Source organism: Morus notabilis, unplaced genomic scaffold, assembly GCF_000414095.1.
Source record: "Morus notabilis unplaced genomic scaffold, ASM41409v2 Scaffold297, whole genome shotgun sequence".
Taxonomy (NCBI): Eukaryota; Viridiplantae; Streptophyta; class Magnoliopsida; order Rosales; family Moraceae; genus Morus; species Morus notabilis.
The window spans coordinates 44,752-57,239 of record NW_010357726.1 but is presented as its reverse complement, the minus strand read 5'-3'; the positions used below and the strand labels follow the sequence as shown (position 1 = coordinate 57,239).

Genomic DNA, 12,488 nt, shown 5'->3' with positions numbered 1-12,488 from the left:
GTTTTTTTTTTTTTTTTTTGGGGGTTTTTTTTTTTTTTTTTTTTTCCCACTTTCTTGGGTTGTATGAGAGTTTAAGTTGGCTTCTGCTTGTCTTTCATTGTAACCCGTCGTGGTTATAAATATTTAATGTCAATACAAAGTCTCCATTTGGACTCAATAGTGCTTTTAATCTAATGTTTATCTTTGCAAATAGCAGCAAAACATTAGTCTATCGTTTTAAAACCCTTGGCGAAAATTTTTGTAAAAAAAAAGTAAGAAAGCTTAGTGAGCATCGTTTGCATAAACCAATTAACATCTAAAATATAATTATCTCAAAAAAAAAAAAAAAAAAAAAAAAAAAAAACATATGGAAGAATTTTGCTAATGCGCAAAGGAAGTCGAAGCCCAAGTAGAAACTCCTTTTCCTCTTGTGTGTTATTATTATTACATTAATTTTCTTGGTTTATCCTTTCCTAGTATACCGAAGAATACCCAGCCACCATCATGGCTGATCTTCATAACCAGTTAGGACTTGTGTTTCAAGTTTAACTACACTTTACGATTAGTTACCATTTTCAAAAGCACTAGTTTTTCAAGACCGCACGCAACTGTCAAGTAACCGCTTGAAGTAGGAAACAAGATTTGATGCTCTTCTTAGCACGTGTATAGCTGATCTGGGAGAGTTCTAGCTATAATTGTTTGTTATTCGTCTAACATGTCGTACATTTTAGTATTTTAATTTTTATTATGCTTTTGATATGTCAGGTATAAATAGTAGCATTTAGACTTAATTATCGAAATATTAAATACTAAAGTTATTTTTCTCTATTAAGGGTGTGTTTTTAAAGGTGTGTTTAGAGTTGCTTTTAAAACTTCTAAAAACACTTCATATAATAAACGATTCAATTATAATGTTTAATAAAAATATATAAAAATATTTTACATATAAATCAATGCACTTTTTAAGTTATTTTGAGAAATTAAAATGTGTAATTTTTAAATTCTATTTCTATTTTTACTTTAAGTAAAAATAATATTTCTATTAAAAACACTAATTATTTTTAACCAATAAGAACATATATTTCAGTGATCTGTAGCAATTCTTTGTGTAAAAAAAGACAATGAGAATGCAAATCATAGTTAAAATGCCCGTTTAGTTCGTTGATTCGAGTTTTTAATTCGAGTTGAGATGTGATTTTATGCGATAGCTTTTTACTGTAATAAAAAAATTAAATGTAACTGTTTATGAGAACTTTTTATTGTAGCAAAACTCGAATCAGAGAAATAAACGGGACCAAAATATACCAAACAAGCCCTTAAACATTTTCTCCTTTTGCCATGGAGTTTCCCATTCCACGCAACAGCGCAAGATAATGCGTTCAACAACAAAAGCAAATGATTTCTTGCATTGAAGAAAAAAGGACCAGAAAAGGAAAAACACCAAAGCTGAAGATTTTCCCCACGCAAGTTTGAAAAGGTAACAAGATGCCACAAAGCCAAAGCCAAATAGTTGATAGATTTAGGGTGGAATCTAGTTTATTCTCTCCACCATTGTTTTTGTCTGAACCCTTTTTTTATTTTTTTCTCTCCCCCTTACGTACATACATGCTCATAACTTTCAATTGCATTAACGAGGATCAACACGCACCCGGGCTTGATGAAAATTTTCAGACAACACACTCTTCAAAGTTCAAAGTAAGCACTGAAACATTGATAAAGCAACCCAATTGACAAGGATACAAAGGATGCTGATTAAAAAGATAAGTTCAACTCAAGAAAAGCAAGTAGAATAAACAATCTAATAAAATCCCACAATTATCTCAGACATTGTAACAAGAAAAACAAAACTGCTATTCAACAAAGCCTAGGGCAATGCTATATATCGTCCTTCAAATCTCAGCTCTTAAATCCTGCAAGATAGACAACATTTCTCTTTCCTCAAGATTGATTTGAGCTGGTTGGCCCCGCACCATAACCACCTGCTCCACGGCCAAAGCCGGGTCTTCCACCAGGACCCTGCAAGTTTTAGAAGCGTAGATGAGATGCATGATCAAAAGTAGCACACCTTGTATCTTAAAGGAAAAACCTAGTTTGGGCATAATCTGCTTAACTCCACTTAAACAAGCAATTTTAGAAAGCAGCAAATACTACCTAAATGATCCTTTATTTAAGACTTATGAAGAAATTGAGACTTAATATTAATCTTCTATTCTATAGATAGTATCTTTTATTCAGTAATTCAACTTCACTAAGCTTTTCATTACCCGTTGGGTTGGCATTGATAGAGCAAGTCGTGCTATATATTAGTAACGATATCCATAGAATAAAATAGCTTCTAATATAAAATGCAAGTGGAATCCATCGAAGATAAACTTACCCCGAAAGAAGGCCTGTAGTCAGCCGGGGCTCCGCCCTTGTCACCAAAGTCACCACCAGGGCCACGAGGACCTCCACGGTACCCATCACGGTCACCGAACCTGCGCTCTCCATCGAAACGAGGAGGGCCACTGATTCATCATAACAAACAAAAGCCGATTCAAATTTCAGTGGATAAGATAACATCAATAAAGAATTAGGAGGGTCTATGAAAAATGCACGATCCTATGCAAATCAAACAAATGCGTCAAGAATGTTGATCTCAAATTACCACCAGGTATAAACGCAATACCTTGGAATCACCACAAATAAAAAAACTCAATCAAAAAGATCAAAAACCCAATTCAACTTAAATAAGAAGCTTAATTACATAAAAGTACTATTTCAATCCACCAACAAAACACGAGACAAGAATTACCACAGAATCCATCATTACTAAAACGTAGCTCGAGAATACTAATACAGCTAAAATAACAAGCTCAATTACATAAACCAATAAATCAATCCAAACCATCAACAAATAAACACTAGAACATAATTCTCCTAAATCCACTAATACTAACAAACGAGTCAAAAATATCAACAATATAAACCAAAAACGAATCCAAATCACTACCAGTTAAAACTTAAACACAAGAAGCAAAGGAATTACCGAGGGCGGTCGCCCCCTGGGCCACCGAGGGGCCTGCCGGCGGGCTTGGCCTGCTTCTTCAAGGTAGCAGGGACGATCTCAGAAGGAAGGTTGAGGTAGGTCCTCAAAAACTCGATACCATCGTTGGTGAGGTACCAGTAGTAGTGCATCCAAGCGAAGGTCTCGCGCACATACTCCTTCGACTTGAAGCTCTGCATTAGCTTTATCACCTGCAAGTTCGGCACATCGATCTCTGGATGCTTCGCCAGGTTATAGTCCTTCTTGGCATAGCAAACTCCCTCTGAAAAAAAATCCAGAAAAGAAAAGAAAATTCAAATATTTGTTCTGCGAAAAATCCAACGGAAAACCTAATGAAATCTTTTGTTTTTTTGTTTTTTTTTGGTTACCTTGGAAGAGGTACTTGGAGATCTCGCGGCGATTCTTCTCTGAAATGATCTGAATGAAAAGAAAGAGAGATTAGACGAATCGTTCCATAAGGATACTGTGTGGCAGCCGAGAAAACGTCGGAAAACAAAATGGCAGAAAAATAACAACCACTAATCTGAACAACGAAAGAAAATTGAACGGAAAATTAATTGGTTACATGGTTATACCATGATTGCGAAGAACGAGAATGGCGATTAGGGTTTCGGCGGCAAGGGGATACTGGTAAGCTCTCTCTCTCGCACGAACTCTTATCGTCTGCTGAGGAGAAACCCTAATTCTAAAGATGGTGCAATTTATAATTGGTTTTTCTAGGCTACGGGCTTGGTCTTGTTCCGGTCCAACTTTTTGGGCCTAAAGTCGGTCTGTTAGGCAATAATTTGGGCCTAAAACGGGCCCATCAAGTTGGTCCTTGTAGTATGTGGCCCATATATTGATCAGACCTTAGCCCGAGGCCTTGCCGTTAAATAACAAAGTTCTAAGGGGAAAGAAGAAATTTATCACTTAGGAGTTAGAGTGCGTTGGTCGATTTTTACAATTACTTTTAATTAATATTCTTTTTAGACAAATAACTATATTAATTAAAAGAGTATTAATTAAAAGTAGTAGGTAAAAATTTAGACCCGTGCATCCTAAGGATAAGTTCACCAATTTTCTCAAGTTTTCTAATATTAAGAGAAAAAAACATGTGAAAAGAGGTAAATAGCTATTTCTGTGCAATAAAAAACATAACCAGATTTTTTAATTTTTGAAAAGCTAGTACATAGCCGAATTTTTTAAAATTTTAAATTTATTGGAATTATTCCATGGTCAGATTTGATAAAATTTGGGATTTAACTCACCATGAACAAACACGACAAATTAAACACATAATTACCAATATTTATTTGATATTTACTATTTTTTTTGTTTATATAATATTCTCTAGTTTTTAGTTAATAATATCATTTTATTTATCCTTACAAATCTTTCTTATAGATTAAATTAACCATTTACTACAAAATTGTAATAAAATAGGCTAAGCTGTAGTTTATTGCTTAGTCTGGCTTTTACTACATTAAATATTTTAAAACAGGCTATTTACTATAGTTTCCCAAAAAAAAAAATTCCCATCCTGTATGAAAATGTAATAGGCCAAGAAATCGAAACTGTAGTAAATATTTTAAAACAGGCTAATATATATATATATATATATATATATGTCCTCATACGTTTGATTATTAAACTAGAAATCGAAACTGGTGATGTTCAAAGGAAAAATATGAAATTTGTCTGCATTATATGTCACTGTTGTTATATATATATATATATATATTATTGTATTTATATAGGAAAATAGAAAATAATTTCACGAAAGAGGAAACTCGGGCCTCTTATGCATTAAACTCCAGTAAGCAAAAAAAAAAAAGAACATAGAGGAAAAAATCAAAAAACTTTGGACTACAATTTAATCATCAACACCATGACAAACAAAATAATAAATGAATAATAGATCGATCATCAGCGGGTATTCCATCAACTTTCAGAGTGCTTTAATTTGCTGCACCTTGCCGCAAATGTCGCCCCTCTTTATTCTTGGGATCCTCATCATCAGCTGTTTCCAAACACCACCAAATTAATAAACATACATTAATCGCCATGCACGCGCATATATTTCATATGCACATTTTCTCTCATACATTAACATATACATGATAATCATCACATCCTCACCATTCAAAAAATAACCCAAAAAAATAAAAACAAATCAACAAACTGTGTTTTTTTTTTTGTTAATTATAACTTATAGAGACGAATTAGGAAAAGAAGACACTCCCAAATTGGACGAAGATGTTGGTGCGTTAATATTAATGTTACTTTCTCCCACGCCAAGCGACCCCGATTCGACCACGACATTTTCCCAGAAAAGAAAATTGTTTGAGCATTGCGCTTGTTGGGATTCAACCCACTCGTTCATCAATTCCTGTCTCTGCAAGCAATCCAAAGCGATTTGATCGCCTTCTTCGACGTGAACCATGTTGTCCATGTTCTCTATCAAAGGAGGCAAGTAGCTAATGTTCATAGTAGCACTTGAAAATGGTGGCACCACCAGTGAATTAGGAGGCAGTGCTTGGACTTGGTGTTGGTTCAGATTCCACGACGACGGCGACGACGATGTTATCGTGTCGGAGCTCAAATTTCCCATTGTTAGAATGTCTTGAAAGAGCTCTCCACGCAACGTGTTAGTAGTAGTAGTGGTAGTAGTAGTAGTGCTATCCGTGGCCGCTTCAATAGCTGCGGTGTCAAACATGAATAGAGGCCATGAAGATGAGAAAAGAGCTTGGTGGTCTTGGACCGCGGTATTAGGCTTGGTCAAATCTTGTGTTAGGAAGTCTAGTTGGTTTGTCATGTTGTAACACATTTGAGGATGATGATCTGTGCTACTAGGCGGTGTTGCGGTAATGCCCGTCGTCGAAGGTGTGGAAGACGGTTTTCTTATCTTCTTCTTGATCCATGAGTTCCAGTAGTTTTTTATCTCATTGTCTGTTCTACCGGGTAGGTGACTGGCTATGTGAGCCCATCTATAAACATTAACCATATATATATATATATATATATATATATATCGCATGTTAGAACATATGGGGGTATAGAAACTACAACGGCAAATAGAGAACGAATTGAAACACCTATAATTAATATTACTAGCTCATAGCTATGATTATCATGATCAACTAGTTAGGAATTTTTGTAGAAAAATGTGTAAGCCTCGAAGTTCACATACACTACATGTTTTTGGCTAAAGAATCAATAATGAAGCTTAACGTTGCTATTTGATTTAGAGTACTATTAAGAGGAGAAAAAAGATTTTTTTGGGAAAAAACTATCTTAGTAATGATACTATATATATATATATATATATATATATATACACTCAAAGGAAGACAAATTGAGGAGTTTTTTTTTTTTTTGGCTCGGAGAATTGATTCTTAATAACTAGAACAAGGTGCAAAGCACGGGAGAGATCATGTAGAACTAACTTCCACACAAAATTTCCATTGAAATTAGCTCTTAATTGATTCTTAATCTGTGTATATAATATATATATGCGCTTATATATATGTAATCATAAGTAAGGGTGTGATTTAGATTGTCTCAGCCTGCTGGCCGGCAAGTGAGATATATTAAACATAGGCATATAGCTAGTCAATATGGCATTATTAATACATAGTGCCAAAACTTAACACGAAAGTTTATTAATTTGGAAGAAAAAAGAAGTACTAATCAGTTAGCTAGAAGTCCATTTTCACTTAAGTTGCTTCTAAACACCTCTTTGATACGTGCCATTAATTCTAAAAAAAAAACAAATCCACGTGATTCATTTAGGAACTATAATATTTCGTATTATATTAAGCAAGAATAGACTGAATATGTAGTTAAGTGTATAGTTTCTTAAACCTGTTCCCCACAACCCCATGAAGGCTAATAATCAACTTCTCCTCCTCCGGAGTGAATCTGCCTCTTCTAATATCAGGCCTCAAATAATTAATCCATCTCAAACGACAACTCTTACCACACCTTTGAAGCCCTAAACAAAATATCACAAGCGACAAAAACTTAATCAACAACGTCTTAGTTCATAAAGCCAAAACTGATATATATAGTAGATATAATTATATGATTTGAACATAAATTTAAAATTTTTTGGAGAGAAAATACTGTAGCAGAAAGATTAATTTGAACTGTAATTTAAACCAGTGATACAAACGGGTGCTAACCTGCTTTCTCAGGAACTTCACTCCAGCAGCCATAGCCATGGGTGGTGATGTATCTGATGAGCTTCTCATCTTCTTCAGGAGACCAAAGTCCTCTCTTAACCTTCTGTTGGTTGCAGCAAGAGTGGTGACCCATGTTGACTCTAGGGCTAGTTGAAATGTAATACCTTATGAGTTTCAGGTGAAACTCTTAATTTTCTTCTGTTGAAATATCTTGATCTGGGTATAGTTTGTGTGAGGAATAGAAACTGATCAAATTTATAAATAGCTCTTGCAAAAGAGTAGTAGTTTTGGGCCTCCTCTTTTTCTCTCTCTCTCTCTCTCTCTCTCTCTCCCCCCTCCTTTAAAAGTAAATCACAAGTACAAAAATATTGTGAGCCGACATTTACAACCGGCAAAATGGGGTCCACAAACGACGGGACCCAGATCTCCATCTAACCCTAAAACGACACTCCATCAACTTCTCTTCCAAAGTTACTATTTTCTACGTACATTTGTATTACGTAACCAACTCTCCACGTACTCAAAACCTCGTGCCGGTGGGTTTCACACATTTTCTGCTGACACCAGTCACATTATGACACGTTCCATGGATGGCCCCACAAATTGCAGCATAATCGGACAAAAATATAACGGAGTCTAATTATCTTATCGGAGAAATTTTACCGTGTACATAAAATAGAGTACGTATTAAATGTTTTACATAAATTAACCGTTAGGGTTTATAAAGATTGTGTTAAACTTTTACATAATAATCAATTTGGCTTCCGATACTTGTTCAGAAGCATATGCAACAAGTATGTATGTATATATATATATATATATATATATATATATACCACTTAAGTACCCTAGCTAGGTGAATTGAGGTGTGAAAAGTAAACATGATCATGAAATTATCTTGAGAAGATTTTAGTGATCTCATGGTGAATTGCACTTGAAACTTTTGGCAATAAATTGAGTGGTTATTGGGTCTCATCAGATATAATCTAGATATATCCACTTGCATATTTCAGGATCCTTTTGTGGGTCTACCGTGTTTTTTTTTTCCTCGTCCATAAAATTTCATTTACTGATTGAGTGAAGATTTAGGTTCTATATGTGTAACTCTCAACTGATTTTATGTATATTTAGTGGATATAGCTATAGTTATCAAATAATATGATTAAAATCATTCCTACCTATAACAATCCGAAAAAATATATATGTACATTTGAGCATCTACCAACAACTTGAGGTATCTAAAATGATTGTGGATTAAGAATTACTGGATAGCTTGTATTCGAAGAATCATGGCTGAACTAGCTGAGCAAATAGCTTAACTAATTGCCCGATGATTTATTGTCTTACGTAGAGGATTCTACAGATTGATCTTGAGGCGAATCTCTATTAAATTATGTCAATTTTTTGCTTGATTTATTTTTGTGCGATTTTATTGCTCTCGGTTACGTAAAATTAGAGCGTCTAATTCTTAATGACAAAAACAAACCCTGGCTTGTTTCTAAACTTTTGCTATTTGTCAACAGTTTTTAAGAATTTGTTAGGCAAAAAAAGGATTTACAAAACACCTCCCTGATTATTAAACTAATTGTGTTCTTGTATGTATGCTGACATCCTATAATCACCTTACTAATAATTTGTTTATCTATGTGGATATACCACAACACAGAATCACCGCTAAAATCTTTTACTAACCAAAATTCGTTGTCTAATATTGTTACGCTGATGAAGAAATCACTTTATGTCCTTTCGTTATGTAAACTCTAGGTAATTTGTTTATATCTGATTAGTCTTTTAGAAAGGCCCATTTAAAACTTTATAATATTACTCATATATATGCACATATATATGTGTGTGTGTGTAAACGAAGTGACAACAACTGATGAATACAATATGGTTGTATAAGCATCAAATATTTCATTTAGTTAGGGAACATTTGGACATTTCATGAAAACGAAATTACTCAAATTTCGTTTTTCCTTAAATTATACTTAATTATAGCATTTTCTTAATGTAAACTATTAATTTAGGCATTATGTCGTTTCAATAGTCTTTAAAATAATAATTTCAGTAATACTTAATAATTAATATTTGTGACGGTTGCTTGCATCACATATAATTCCAGAAATTTCAAATCAATATTTTGTGTCAATTCAGCTCCTCATGCTTCCAAAGGAATATATCGTTGGGGACACTGAAAAGGACAAAAGTATAGTTTGTTGCTCTAATGTGATTTAATTAAAAGAAATACAGTGAACTAAATCCCGCTTGATCCGTTTGACTCAATTTTGTTCTTTGCTTAACTAATACGAAATTATAAGATGCTCTTTGTGTATGAACTTAACGTCTATACGTAACAATATCACTTGACATAATCCTAATCCAATTGGTTAATTGCTTCATCTACATTATAACTCCTTGATTCATAGATAATTAGATCCCACATTTTTATGTCTCTCTCTTTTTTTAACCTCTTACGGTATTAATAACTAACTAATACTAGTAATATACTCTTCTAATACTATTTTTAAGTGAATATCCTAATACTAAAATTTTCTTGCTATATATTGTGTGTGTGATATATATATATATATTATATACATATAATCATACAAAAATATTCCCAAGTTTTCTAGTGCATTTTCAATGAATTGATACAAAACCGTATAGTACTTTTGCCTAGAGAATCTTATCTCATATTATTTAAAACTACTTCGGCAATATTGTCGCCGTTTTATTGGACTATCTTGCTAGGATAAAGAAAATTGCACAGATGTAAAACAAGTAGTAACTGTATTACACATTATTATATATATATATAACCTTTGTCTTTTTTTATTTTTATAAAACTATATATATACACATATTAATATGTTTCCATATTATTACTGCGGGTACATGCACCTCACCCTTTATTTGCTTGATGTCAGCACTCATCATTCGTATTTTGACATAAATATATATATATAATTCAAAGCACGAGGAAAATATTCATTGATTCTCCGACGTCAAGTATATGAAAAAAAAAAAAAAAAGAAACAATAATAATAATATGAAAAAACAATTATATTTCATTTCATGCAAGCGTGTTAACGAAACAAGGTCTTTTTCTAGGTTGCGACGGATTCAGGGATTAGTTAAGGAACACAAAGATCGGTATTCTAATTTTCATTTAAATGTGTATGTAGATTAGTTATGGCGTTTAAAACATTACAAATACGTAGATAAAATGAATAATTAAAAAGACAAAAATATGGATTGAGATGGAGTGATGGGGATGAAAGCGAGGGGTATTCCTGTAGCTTGATGCGAGTAATCCACCACACATCGATGTGAAGATGCTGAGAAGTGACTTTTGCTTGGATGGATAGCAAGCTAAAGCTTTGAAAGTAGTATTTAAATCATTTTTAAAAGAGACCCTTTAAGAGGATTTGAAAAGGAGAAATGATTATTCTTAGCTTTAAGGAGGAGCAATGGAGTGGGCATTTTGGGCCTACCATGGTTTTTGTGTTTTTTTTTTTTTTTTTTTTTTTTTTTTTTTTTTTTTTTTTTTTTTTGGAGTTGTACTACTTAAATTAGTAAGAGAGAAGGAAAATTAAATTATATTTTGGGACTTTGCCTTTATAAGCATGGTTGGTTAACATATTAACTCATGGATGAAATGTCTCTTTACTAAAATCTCTCTCTTTAATTAATAATAACGTAATAGTGCATGTATATGATAATTTTGGTCACTCTCCTACCCTATATTATGAATCTTCTGAAGGACCCTTTTTTCCTCATTGGGACAGGTACATGATATTCTTAAACAAAAAATTGAACCTTTTTCTATATATGGACCCCTCTCTTGATTAATTGATTTTGGGATTTGGTAACAAGATATTGTGGATATATATATATATATATAATTGCTCCTTTAATTACTTCCTGCAAAAGTTCAAATTAATATGCGCTTTTTCTGTAGTTTTGTCAGCTTATAACTTTTTTTATAAAAAAAAAAAAAAAAAAAAAAAAAGAATGGATGGATGGATGGAGAGAAGAAAATGGCCTTTATGGATTAAAATTGACAACTACTGAAGGTTCATCTTGACACTAAAAACTATACTAATTGGATTAATATTTTGAAGCTCTTAAAAGCTATAGCAATTTCTTGCAATTCGGATTTAACCGGGCATTTTATTTCTTGCGGCACATATATAGATAGATTTTGTTGCGTCTCTCCTTAATTATGAAAGAATAACACACCGTGAAATAGGTTTGTGGCTACAAGCCTTAGATTATTATGAATAATTCCATTTCTATTGAACATATTTCCAGCTGAGATATTTTCTTGCTTGGTAAATTTCTGATAGATTTTCTTTTTTGCTTCTTCTGTTTCTTTCTTCTTTCTTCTTCTTCGGTTTTTTTTTTTTTTTTTTTCACATGAAAAATCATTAATCAATCCACAATCATCAGGACAAGCCCATTTGCTCAAACAATAACACTAAATCGTATCAATCTTGCTCTGTTCCAGTGTTATGGGCCTAGCCTTAGCTGATTCGTAACAATCATCAAGGGAAATTTGTTTTTTTTTTTTTCGCCCTGTTAGTCCTAGAGTTGTAAGTATTGTAGCATTTTGGTCTCTAAACACTTAATTTTAACAAGTTACTCCCTTTTTTTTTTTTTTTGAAACAGCCCTTAGATTGAATATACCTAGATATTATGTAGCATATTTAAAAATATTTGACTTAATTGCATTAGCTTAGTATATTTTAATAGTAAACGTTTATTATTCTTAATAATTAGGCCTCTTTTCAATTTGAAAAAAAAAATTTATTAATTGGGTTTTTTTTTTCAGAACATTCGATTTTTTTCTTATAGTTAAAACTTAGTACAAAATAGTAAATTTCATTTAAAAAAAAGGATTCAATTTGCTTTTTAAGTTTTAAAAAATATCTGTTTCCTATTTTCATGTTAAATTCACCTCTAATTTTTTTTTTTTTTTAACTATTCTTACGTTGTTTAAGGGGGGAAAAAAAACTTTTTATTTAAAAAACATAATGGTATGATATGTTTACACCCGGTTACAGCTTCCCTGTTCCATACTTATTTTCTAAAGCGTTCTCTTAAAATTTTGGCAAATATCCAAACTTATTTTCTTCAAAATAATTTTTATTTGCGTCTATATGTAAATGCACGTAATTCTCAGATAAATACATAATATCTAGGCACGTAATTCTCAAATAAATACATGTAAATTTGCAAATATATTATTCAATGAAAGATTTATTCCATTCTCTTATTTAAAAAATAGTTTTACAGCC

General features: G+C 32.5%; 2 protein-coding genes across 2 annotated transcripts; both read right to left on the bottom strand.

The window, feature by feature from the left end:
* Positions 1-1,665: 1,665 nt before the first annotated feature.
* On the bottom strand, positions 1,666-3,696 carry LOC21406970 (40S ribosomal protein S10-1). Its single transcript, XM_024175588.1, has 5 exons — positions 3,601-3,696; positions 3,394-3,442; positions 3,008-3,287; positions 2,357-2,486; positions 1,666-1,995 (listed from the first exon to the last, which is right to left on the bottom strand). Exons 1-5 carry the CDS (start codon positions 3,601-3,603, stop codon positions 1,918-1,920), a joined length of 540 nt encoding a protein of 179 aa, XP_024031356.1. The 5' UTR covers positions 3,604-3,696; the 3' UTR covers positions 1,666-1,917.
* A 1,517-nt stretch (positions 3,697-5,213) lies between these two features.
* LOC21406969 (transcription factor MYB86) lies at positions 5,214-7,321 on the bottom strand. The gene is made up of 3 exons (XM_010090748.1): positions 7,189-7,321; positions 6,869-6,998; positions 5,214-5,991 (listed from the first exon to the last, which is right to left on the bottom strand). The coding sequence occupies exons 1-3, from the start codon at positions 7,319-7,321 to the stop codon at positions 5,214-5,216; spliced, it is 1,041 nt and encodes a 346-aa protein (XP_010089050.1).
* Positions 7,322-12,488: the final 5,167 nt, after the last annotated feature.